Source organism: Bidens hawaiensis, unplaced genomic scaffold (genome assembly GCF_021521415.1).
Source record: "Bidens hawaiensis isolate Kalapana, Puna unplaced genomic scaffold, B.hawaiensis_p1.1 tig00009309_1, whole genome shotgun sequence".
Taxonomy (NCBI): domain Eukaryota; kingdom Viridiplantae; phylum Streptophyta; class Magnoliopsida; order Asterales; family Asteraceae; genus Bidens; species Bidens hawaiensis.
In genome coordinates, this window is record NW_027491686.1 from 643914 (window position 1) to 656701 (window position 12788).

At 36.9% G+C, this 12788-nt stretch overlaps 1 protein-coding gene across 1 annotated transcript; it reads left to right on the top strand.

Annotated features, from left to right (window-relative positions):
* Positions 1-9200: 9200 nt before the first annotated feature.
* On the top strand, positions 9201-10902 carry LOC143531938 (uncharacterized). Its single transcript, XM_077027120.1, has 3 exons — positions 9201-9395; positions 9483-9935; positions 10825-10902. Exons 1-3 carry the CDS (start codon positions 9201-9203, stop codon positions 10900-10902), a joined length of 726 nt encoding a protein of 241 aa, XP_076883235.1.
* The last annotated feature ends 1886 nt before the right edge of the window (positions 10903-12788 follow it).

The window sequence follows — 12788 nt, forward strand, 5'->3', positions numbered from 1 at the left end:
CAGGACTCACCTTGAAGAGAGACGTCTGCGCAGAAACCAACTGGATCCGCAGGACCCACCATGCTCAGAGACGTGACGTCCTTACGCGCAGTACGCAAGCTGTTCCCGCAGGAAAAGCCTCCCAATGGTGAAGTACCCCGCCTGTCCCCGCAGCTGCGGATACAAGCCATCAGGGAAGGCTACCCGCACTGATAGCAAGGCTACACGCACAAGGCACTAACTCTTGCTACTTCAGTAGTCACCTGAAGGAATGAGCAAGGCGGGAATACTCCCGCCCAAATGAGCCAGTCCGTATGCTTCTGGAAGATCTTTTGTACTATACCTACCAAGGTATGGGCAAAACAGACGATCTGACCAATCACAGGGTGACAGCTCACCGACAACAGTACGAGGAGGTGCACCCTCTAGTACTGTTTGTCACTATTAGCCGCTGCCTACTCACCAACCCTTACTGTGGGACGTGCGCAGCCTACAGTTGGTGGAACAGTGCATAGCCGGCAGTAAAGGAACAGTATACAGCCGACCTTGTCACTGTAGGCCGCAGCCTATCCACCAACCAGCATGGCTTGAGCGTAGCCCACTGTTGGTAGAACATGAATACTATTCAGCCGGCTGTACCTTCTAGGAAACCTACCTTCGGCTATAAATACTCCAACACCTTGGAATGGTAAGGACATCATCTGATATCTCATTATCTTATCTAGCAATCTCTTAATATACACTTATATTCAGAGCAATCTAGTCTGATTCTCACGCCGGAGGGTGGTCACAAGGAGGAACCCCCCCCCCCCTTCTCAGTGACGAGCTTACGGTGTCTGTTTTGCAGGTCATCTGAAGAACAACCTTCTCTGCTGAACCTCATCCTCGTGGGAAACATTACTTAACCCACAGATTATCCGTAATCTGCCCTGGGTCAACAAGGGACTAAGGGTTATAAAATTTTTGACATTGAAAGCAAAAAGGTTATTGTCTCTCGAGATGTTAGGTTTCACGAAACACACTTTCCTTTTCATGAGAAAAAAATTAGTCCAATCAAGCCGGACTTGTTTGAGCTTTGTGATGAAATCATAAGAGATGGGTGTGCCTATGCTGCCAAGCCTAAGGACAACTACCCAAATCCACAGATCTGGACCTTGATCCACAACAGGCCACTGACCAACCCACAGAGCAACAATCAGGGCCTCCATAGAATGTAGAGCCCATAAATGATGATCAAGTGATAACAGCCCCACATCCAAATAATGATACCACCAATTCTGCGCAAACCACCCAAAATGCACCGACTCAAACATAACGGATTCGGTCATAACCTAAACATTTCAGTGATTATCAAGTTCGTCTTCCCCCTTCAGTTGATCGTACATTCACCTCCTCGGATCAAAGTTCATCAATGGTATATCCTCTAACCAATTTTGTTTCTTATAATTTATTTTCTAATACTCACAAGGCTTTCTTAGCGGCTATCGATTCCAATGATAAGCCAAAAAATTTTCATCGGGCCATTAAAAATGACAAATGGAAAGAAGCCATGCAACAAGTAATTAAAGCTCTTGAAAAAAATGGTACGTGGACCCTGGAGATGTACTCGAAAGGAAATGTGCCATTGATTCCAAGTGGGTCTACAAAATTAAATACAACCCTACTGGAGAAATCGAGCGTTATAAGGCTCAACTAGTTGCGAAGGGCTTCTCCCAAATGGAGGGCATTGATTTCCATGACACTTTCGCCCCTGTTGCGAAGCTTGTTACCGTCAGGACACTCTTGACAGTAGCAGTGAAGAAAAATTGGGCCATTCATCAATTGGATGCTAATAATGCCTTTTTACATAGTGACCTTGAGGAAGAATTTTACATGAAGATTCCTCAATGGTTTTCCAAAGATGGAGAACTAGAGTCTGCCGATTATGCAAATCCTTATATGGTCTAAAGTAGGCATCACGGAATTGGTACCACAAATTTACCGCTACAATTATCGATCTTAATTTCAAGAAATCCAAGGCAGATTATTCCCTTTTTACTCAAAGGCATGGTGAAAGTTTTATTTCTATTCTCATTTATGTTGATGATGTGCTGATGGTTAGCAACAAGATTGCCCAAATGCAAGAGATCAAGGATGAGCTCAATAATCGGTTTAGCATTAAAGACCTTGGCACCCTCAAGTACTTTCTTGGTATTGAGGTTTCTTGTACTAAAGAAGGTATTGTTTTAAACCAACGCAAATATGCTTTTAACATTCTACATGATTGTGGTCTCCAAGGATGTAAACCGAGCCAATTTCCTATTGAACAAAATCTTAAACTCGATCGAGCCGAGGACCAACCTCGGGTGAATGCAACACATTATCATCGAATAGTTGGAAGATTAATTTACTTACAAGCTACAAGACCCGGCATTACTTACACGCTTAACATTCTAAGTTAGTTTGTTGCTGATCCTAGACAGCCTCACTTAGATGCGGTTCATCGTGTTCTACGTTATTTAAATGGTATGCCTGGTCAGGTCATTCTTTTACCAAAGGATAGTTGTTATACCCTTACAGCCTATTGTGATTTTGATTTGCTTGGGTGTCCTTACACTCGACGATTTAGAACCGAGTACTTGCTTCTTCTAGGTGGTGCTCCGATCTCTTGGAAGACAAAGAAACAGTCGATTGTTTCTCATTCTTCTGCTGAAGCTGAATATCGTTCTATGGGTTCAACGGTTAGCGAAGTTCTATGGGTTCGATGGCTCTTGAACGAGCTCGAAATTCCATCATTGCAACCCATGCCTCTATTTTGTGATAACCAAGCAGCTCTGCACATTAGTACTAACCCTGTATTCCATAAGCGTACCAAACACGTTGAGATGGGCTGTTACTTTGTTCGTGAAAGAGTGGAATCACGTGATGTTAAGCCTTTTTCGATCACCTCATCCTTGCAGTTAGCTGATCTTTTAACAAAAGGTCTTGGATCAAAACAACTTCATTTTCTACTTAACAAGTTGGTCGTTCGTAACATTCACACTCCGACTTGAGGGGGAATATTGAAATTAAAATTGTTCTAGACTATTCCATATTATCTTAGATTTGTTTTATGAGATATCCTTTCCTTGTTTACCGGGATATCTCATCTTATATAAACAATTGCTTATTTTATTTTCCTTTAAAAAATATTAATTTTTCCTTTGATCCATCGACTTTATGAGAACCTGAACCGAAATAATTAATTTGGGTTAGTTATTGGAACAGAATTCTAGGTTTCGGGTCAACCCGAAAAATCCAAATAAACTTTTAGTTTTAAAACCATATATATTGTGTATGTGGTTTGGTCACTATTGTTGCTCGAAAAGATTTTTTTCTGGCATTTCCACCATCATGCTTTCATATTTTTCTTTTGTCATTTCAGTCCAGTTCACTAACTCTGATAACTAATTAAGTATTTCTGTTAGGTTAACATAAAGTTACTAAATTACCCTGAATAAATAATAATATTATAAATTTTGAGAGTAAAATGTCAAAATTGTCTCAATAGTTTGATTACTTTTGTGAAAAAGTTTTTTTAAACATTTCTACCAACATGGGTTCATTTTCTTGTTATTTCATCCGGTTCACTTACAACTAGGTTAGTCGTGCTCTGGTAAATGAGTATTTATGTCATCTCAAGTTTTAATTAATTTTCAAACGTTGTTTAATTGTACCTCTGTTATACTATATACAATTACACACACAAACACCATTGTCACCTGCAGCTCAAGACAAACACTAGTAACCGTCCACCACCACAAATTTCACGCACAAGCATCAACAGGTGTAACATTTCGGTTTTCCGTTTCATGTTTTGTACCCGACCCGGTTCGTGTTCGGGTGAGTTATTAATAAAAGATTTCTTTTAATTAATTATTTCTTTTACACATTTATTATTAAACTATCAAAAAATAGCAAAATTTACCCCTAAACTTACTTCTAACCTACTTTGCCTCCATAATCAAAGTCTAGGGATCTTTTTGCAAAAATCATCTTTCTTCTCTCTCCTTTCCCTTCCCCATCACCGTATATCCCCACCTTTCTTGAACCTCAATTCTCGGGCATATTAATACAATTTGGTCCTGTCAAATCTTCCTTGATCATAAATGAATAAACCGACACTTTAAATTTGGAAAATCTGATTAAAATTGATAGCGAATCGCGTATGTAGGCCCACGGCTTAACCGACCCTTAAAACGCTATATAAACATAACGAAAATTGAATTAATTGTACACACACATTCCTCTCAATCTCACGAATCAAAACCCTAACCCAATTATAGTTGACAAAGCCGTCTAGACTCGTTCCCAACTCAAGTTCGGCCGTAACCTGCTGTTGATCGTTAACCCTTAATTCGACACCCAAAACGGTAATTGAGATATGTATCTAGTTCGTTTTTAATCCACCAACGTTAACCCTAACTTAATTAAATCAAACAAGAAACAAATAATCGAATTCAAGGTTTAGGGTTTATGGTTGATTTGGGGATGGTATTATGATTCTGTATTTATTTGTTTTGATCTGCACTTAATCGCAAATTGAAGCACCAGCCTGATGGCTGGTGCATAAGTATATAAGGCTCTGAACGGTTAAGGGCGCGGGTTCGAACCCCCTGGACCCGTTTTCTTTTTAATTTACTACTTTAGGCCTTTTAAATCAATATTTGCTAGGTATACCAATAAATAAACATCGTTTTAATGAAACGGAACATCGAAAGTGTTAATTTTGCCATTGCTTTGCGTCAAAAGTATGTATACGCATATACACATAAACATACATACATACATATATATATATATATAATACTATAAATCAAATATTATTTTAATTATTTATTCATTTATTTATAGTGCTAAATTGATCTAGTTTAAAGATCCGAATAAATTCTCTTATGTTTTATATATATATATATATATTCATTTATATATATATATGAAATTTTAATAATTAATGTTTCATTTATATCTATAATATATATAAACCAAAACCCTAAAATCTTACGTGTCGCGATGTGGTGGCTCCCCCTTTTTATGGAAGCCACCAGATTGTTTAATTTTTAAATGGAGGTCTCTCATTCATTTAACGCAAATTCATGGGTATGGGTCTTACCAAAACCAGATAGCTCTTAAACGGGTTATAACATCTCATTAAATTAAAAATTAATTTTACCAATTATTTGATATGAAAATCCTATAAAATAGGGGTATGCTAAAATTTAATATCCAATTTAAAAAGAAAAAGATATTATTTATAATTAACAAACAGTTTTGTAGTAAAAAACATAAATGGGTCATGGGTTACCAAGTCCAGATAGCTTTTAAACGGGCTATAACATATCATTTATTTATAAAACTCTTCATCATCAAACCCTAAGTATATTATTAACTTTCTTACAATAAAGAAAATTAAAATACAAAAAATAAATATTAAAAAATAAAAAATGTAAAACAACCATTCTCTCAAGCCATCAGATTGCTTTATTTGTAAATGAAGGTTTCTCATGCATTTGACCCGAATTCACGGGTAAAGGTCTCACCAAACCCAGGTAGCTCTTTAACGGGTTATAACATCTCATTATATTAAAAATTAATCTCATAAAATATTTGATATAAAAATCTAATAAAATAGGGATATACTAAAAATTAATATCCTAGTTTATTTAAAAAAAAGATATCATTTATAATTAAGAAACAATTTTATGATAAAAAAATAAACGGGCAATGAGTATCACAAAACCCAGATAACTTCTAAACCGGATTATAACATATCAGTTATTTGTGAAACCATTTTATTATCAAACCTCAAGTATAATAATTATTAACTTCTTGCAATAAATAAAATTAAAATCAAAATATACATATATAAATATTAAAAATAAATAATGTAAAACAACCCCCGTAATACAGCCAGGGGATAAAATCTAGTATATATATATATAATGTTATTAATATTTAAGATCTGCTATTATTTATTTAAAATCTATTTGCTTGAAAATATGAGCATGGATAAAAATATATCACTTATATATTAGTTACCAAATAATAATATTAACACTAATAATAATAATAATAATATAATGTTTTAAAACCCTAAAAGACGCCAAATCATTCAAAACGATTAAATCAAAATACTGACTTTGAAACTAATAATATCCCATCAAAATCAAATCGTTATGTCTTATTAATTCTTTTCTTCATTTATTAATTATACTATCATTAACAATTAGGGCATCTTTGTTGACGTATCTCGAAGGCTTGAATGTGTTCATCCGTATTTTTTTAATATTATCTTTTTTTTACCGTTTTACATTTTGGGGCGTTATGTGTTAATCAATTTTTCACTACAATTCCACTATTTGCGTTCTATGATGTTGCTTAATAGTTATACGTGCAAATGTGACTATATGTTTAATTTATGTTTTGGTGGTTGGTATCTCATCCTCATCCTCATTAGTATGATCATACGCCGTCAGAGTAGCTCGTTATCCATGGGATTCGAGTGAAAAAGACAACTTTTATTTTATTGTTATGATATTTTTATGATATTGTTATGCTAGTTGTAGTATTTCATATTATCGCAAGGAATTGTCATTTTTATATTATATGTATTCAAAAACCGTGATTACTTGCTCAACTTTATGTTGACAAACTATGTATTTTCCCGCATGGAGCAGGTAGCTATATTGGATGAAGAATCAAGGGATTAACGAGTAGTTGGACCTTAGGATGCATGATGAATTAAAGACTATTTATTTCTTTTTATTTAATTGTTATGTTTATTTCTATGAAACAATGTTTGTGCTTTTGCGTACTTGAATAATATGAAATGAATAATTTAGATATTGACACGTGTATTTACTTTAGTGTCGTTTAAGCTATGATCCAATTATGTCGCGCCCCGACATATTCCGCCGTAGGTTGGGGTGTGACAGATTGGTATCAGAGACGAAGGCTATTAGATAGGTGGTTAGACGTATCGACCTAGTAGCACGTGTTCCTATACGTGCACCATACTTGTTTAAATTTTTGTACATGGCTTAATTTATTTAAATTGTTTGTCATATACAAATGTACACGAAAGCACACACTTATTCTGAGGCTACGCCTCAAAATCATTTTTTTTTTCAAAATTTTTGGACGATTTTTAAATCGGGAAATTCCTTAAGAATTCCCACCTTTTACCTCCCATCTCCTTGAGGATGATTCGTGTAATAGATACGTAGTAACTGTAAGGGGGGCACACCTGTACACCGATCCCTTGACTCCAAGGCTTGCGAGCCTAAGGAAGTGCAATGCGCATACATCTCAATCAACCATGAGACCTGGTTGCCTTCCTGGAGGGTGAGGTGTGAGTGTGAAACTTGTTAGGCCAAAGCGTATCACACCAAACTTTCACGAATCAACTACCCTCATTGTATCAATCGTGGTCATGTGATGATCACATCCTTAATTTATAACTGAATTCACGGTGATACGTGGCTAAACTCGGTTTTCCGTATTGTGTTTTAGTTGAATAGTTGGGTGAAGTATGCAAATACGGGGTGGTTCCCAAAGTACTTCAACCATCTATCTCAACCCCCTCACAACTCAATTTTAAATCAATTTTATTTGGTTTTCAATATTTTCATTTTTTTGGAAGGAACCATGGTGGTTCATGAAATCCTAACCAACAAATGAAACCCCATGTTTAAATTTTAAGTTATGTTATGACTATTTATTTATGTATTTATTTTATTTATTACTCCTCGTTACGTCAACACTTATAAATCACGTCTCATAAATGACTTCATTCTCAACCTCAACTACAAACTCAACCTCAAATTGTTAAATAGTATTCACAAGTATCAACTTATACAAACTCATACATTTACAACATTTACCCAAGTCTCATAAATTTTACATATGTGATCCTTGCAGTATGTCTTCCCGTCTCATCAACCGTACCCGCCGCGCTAGCAACTCTGGACGTCGCATGTCATCTCGCATTACGAAGGGAATCGTGGAAGCCCTCCCAATGGTCATCTCTCAACTCCAAGCCGTGAATGCCGTTAATGTTCCCGAAAACTCTAATGTTTTCACTATCAAGCAATTCACCAACGCTAACCCAACCAATTACTTTAGGACTGAGGGTGCTACAACCCTTCTTCAATGGTTCGAGCACATGGAAAGTGGGTTCCTCCACTGTGCATGTCCGGATGACAAGAAGACTACGTATGCATCAAGTGTTTTCAAATCTAGTGCCCTTGCTCGGTGGAATAGCAAAAAGAGAGACCTTGGGGCTGAGGTTGACATGGCCTTGCCATGGGATGAGCTCAAGAAGCTCATGCTAGACCAGTTCTGCCCGAAGTACGAACTCCGGAAAGTGGAAGAAGAGTTCTGGAATTTGAAGCAAGAGGGAGGTGATAATACTGCTTACAACGATCGGTTTCACGAATTGAGCATCCTCATCCCGCACATGGTTACTCCTTTGGAGCGTGCCATTTAAGTACATCACGGGTTTGCCGATGCAAATCCAAGATTCCGTCCTTATTCGTGACCCGAAAGAACTTCATGATGCCATTACCCTAGCCGGTACCCTCACTGAAAACCATGTCAAGGCCGGGACCTTGACACGGAAAAGTTCCAAGAAGCCCAATGATAAGCCCGCATCCGAGCCCGCTCAAGAGTCCAAGCCCACATCCTCAAAGCCCGAATACTCAAAGCCCGAATCCTCCAAACACAACCACAACCACAACCACAACCACAACTCCTCTCATTACCGCAATAACAAACGAAAGCCCAATTCACAAAATTTTGTTTTAGCCCAACCACAAGCCTAACAAGCCCTTCTAACCAAGAAACCATACACCGGCCCACACCCGTATTGCAACACTTGTCAACGTCACCATCCGGCCCAATCCACTTGCCAAGTGTGCACCAATTGCCACCGATTCGGCCACCTTACCCAATACTGCCGAGAAGCACCCCGTGTGCAAGCCGCTCCACCGCAGTTCGCACCGACAAACCAACCCAACTGAGCCATTCCTCGTGATCCAATCATTAAGACCGTTAGGGCTTGCTATAATTGCGGTGATCCAAATCACCTCCACAACGCGTGTCCTCGACTCGCTCAAGCACATCAAGCCTTTGATGCCCCACAACCCTACTATACCTCCCAAGCCTACCAAGTTCAAACTTACCAACCTCAATTACCTCAACTCATGCCTCTTCCAAACCCTCAAGCTCAACCCATGCTCATGCAAGCCTACCAAGCTCCAACCCCTCAAGCTTCAATTTCCCAAACCCAAGCACCTCAAGGAACTCAAGGGCGAGCTTTCACCATCAATGCTAATCAAGCCCAAAATTCGAACGATGTGGTGAACGGTACGTTTCTAGTTAACAAGCATCATGCATCGGTATTATTTGATTCAGGAGCCGATAGGAGTTTTATTTCTTTTGATTTTGAGTACATACTTGATGTGCCCCGTAATAATTTATTTAAGCCATTCACGGTAGAGATAGTTAACGGGAGTTCAATAGTTATTGACTCCGTTGTCCGTAATTGCACGCTCACCCTTAATGGGCAAAAGTTATCCATTGATCTTATTCCGATGCAAATGCGTAGCTTCGACGTCATCATTGGTATGGATTGGCTCTCTCTTCACCGTGCCGAAATTCTATGCTTCGAGAAGATTATTCGTATCCCTATCGAAGGTGGCGTAACGCTAAACGTCGCCGACGAAAAACCATTCTCAAAGCTAAACCTCATGTCGTGCCTTGAAGCCCAACGTTATCTGCGCAAGAAGTATGCCGCCTTCTTAGCCCATGTCTCCACAAAGGCCCACGAAGAAAGACAACTTTCCGACATCCCGATTGTTCATGATTTTCCCGATGTCTTTCCCGAAGACGTTTCTGGACTCCCTCCCATACGTCAGGTGGAGTTCCGTATTGATATTGTACCCGGAGCAAACCCCGTAGCCAAAGCACCGTACCGTCTTGCACCCTCCGAGATGCAAGAACTCTCAAACCAAATCCAAGAACTCACGGACAAGGGTTTCATTCACCCGAGTTCGTCCCCATGGGGCGCACCCGTTTTGTTTGTCAAGAAGAAGGACGGTACTCTTCGTATGTGTATTGATTACCTAGAGCTCAATAAGCTTACCATCAATGTAAGAACTCGGTTTTTCACATACAACTTATATCCATTACCCAATCCGTTTTATGGTTCGAGAAATTTTAACATTTAAAAATATCACGTTTATCGAGGAAGTTCTATAAAAATTATATTTATATAATATATTTACTTAAAATATATTTAACTTTAAAAAATGTACATATTTGGCCCAAATATAAACTTTTACCTTCTATTGTTCCCATCTTTAATCTTTAGGGACTAAAGTGCAACTGTTACATATTAAACTTATAACCCATTTAACTAGGATCCATAACCCGTTAACCCATGACCCGTATACCCAATCCGTGACCCGTTTAGCTTGCTTGAGCCTCAATTGTCGCTATAAAATAAGAATCTGATTGTGTTTGTGATATCCCGTATCTCTATCGGCCTAAACGACACTGGTATTTAGGAAACAAGATCTTATATAACGCAAATTGATTCGTTTAATAAACCGCGGTGACCTAAATTCAATTATATATGCTAGCCTTAACCATAAATCAATTAATCACGTCTGTAGCCCTCTTAGATCAGTGCAAACCAAATCCCCATAATTAATTGGATCGTTGAAGTCTCGTGATACCCTGTTCGTCACCTGTTATCGCCGGCCCTGTTATCTCGAATTAACCAGTGTTTAAAACAACGATTAAGGTAATACTTTATATGTATAGGTTCGTCTTGTTAAGCTTTCCAATAACACTAATGTTACTTTAATGAACGATCAACAGATTGAACGATTCGCGATCTAGGGTTTTATAATCAAACTGTTTGTAATCTGGTTCTGGATATATTTATGAGTTTACAAACATGTATCAGTTGACACCCTAGCCCAGCTGGCTAAGGTGTGTGTGCTCGTATCTGGTCTAGCTAAGGGTCGCGGGTTTGAGACCCAACAACCCCTTTTTGTTATTTTCATTTTATTTTCATGGATTGAACTTGTTTTTAATTATTTATAATATATTATAATTAATATCAATTATTAAATAAACAATATTTTTGTTAAACCGACATCGTAAGTTAAGTTTTCTTGTCAAATAACTCGTTACAAGTTTCATGTATATATGTATATGTATATATACATACATACATACATACATACATATATATACACACACACACACACACTTTATTAATAAAAAAATCATCATTATTACTTTATTACAAACCGACACTAAAAATTGATGTTTTCGTTGTAAAACGTCTTTATAAATTCGCTCATGTTTATATAAATGTATATCTATATATATAAATGTATATATGTATGTATTATTTTTAATAAACATATTAAAACGTATTAAAGATGTTAATTATATTTTTACCATCGAAATTCGTTAAGAATTCTAAAATATAAATTTTATAATAATTATATATCTAAACGTTTATTATTATATTAGGTCTTAACTCATATTTATTTAACTATCTGTACATAGACCCGATTTTATGACAAACAATGATTTTTATAATTAAATAATAATAATCCGTAGAGATCAATCGTTCAATCCATAATATACCAAACATAATTGTAACTCAAATCACATCGAATCCTAAAGTCATCATATGTGTTATATCATCTATAATTCACTCATCATATTATTTAATTAGGATCCTTGTCGGTAATCCTCGAGGAGTGTGATTATCGTTCTTGTCATTTTCGTTTGGCTTAACCGATCAGGTGAGTTTGATCATTTCCCTTTTTATACACTGTTTTCTAACGTTTTGGGGACATATGCGTACTTACTCATATTTTCTATTCTATATATATACTCAAAATCGCAAACATAATTATTGTGTGAATATCAATTGAATGCTATTTTCTAATTGCTACATGTTTAATTGTTTACTCGATAACGTTTCGGAGAGGTCCAACATATCCCCTTTTGTATAGGGTTCTCATTAGTATGATCATACGACCGTCTTACTAACCGGAGCCCGATTCGCTTGGCAAAGGTAAACCGACAATTCAGTCATTGTAATCAATGCCCAATTCGCTTGGCAATGATTCATTGGCACACGAATACACTTATTTTTGGTTTGTTAAGGTTTGATTGATTATTACCACATAGATTGGTTTGCGCATTTACCATTTATCAAATATATATATATATATATATATATATATATATATATATATGCTATTATTTAATGATTCAAAATTGGTGATCATCTCACTCAACATGTGTTGTTGACAAACTCCATTTTCTACGCATATGCAGGTTGCTTAGATTGAAGTATCGATATTTTGTCAAGACCATAGGATATAATGAAGACGATTGTTAAATCATGTTTATTATAATTTATTTGAATTGTTTTGTAATGTTTGTAAACGTGTGTGACTATTTGAATTAAAATAATTAATTAGATATTGTCATTTATAATTATGATAGTATCTTCAAGCTGTGAGCAATCAGATCACGCCCCGGTATTTCCGCCTTAGGTTGGGGTGTGACAATCAAGAACCGTTATCCTCTTCCACGCATCGATGACCTATTCGATCAACTTCAAGGATCCGCTTGTTTCTCAAAGATTGATCTCCGTTCGAGTTATCACTAACTTCGTGTCCACGAGGATGACATACCCAAGACCGCCTTCCGTACTCGTTATGGGCACTTTGAATTTCGAGTTATGGCTTTTGGGT

Excerpts from the sequence above, each read along its gene's own strand:
- LOC143531938 (XM_077027120.1), top strand. The coding sequence starts at position 9,201 with ATGCCTCTTCCAAACCCTCAAGCTCAACCCATGCTCATGCAAGCCTAC. Across the intron at positions 9,396-9,482 it reads TTAACAAGCATCATGCATCG|CCATTCACGGTAGAGATAGT; the intron begins GTATTATTTGAT and ends AATTTATTTAAG. Across the intron at positions 9,936-10,824 it reads TGGAGTTCCGTATTGATATT|GTTCGTCTTGTTAAGCTTTC; the intron begins GTACCCGGAGCA and ends TTATATGTATAG.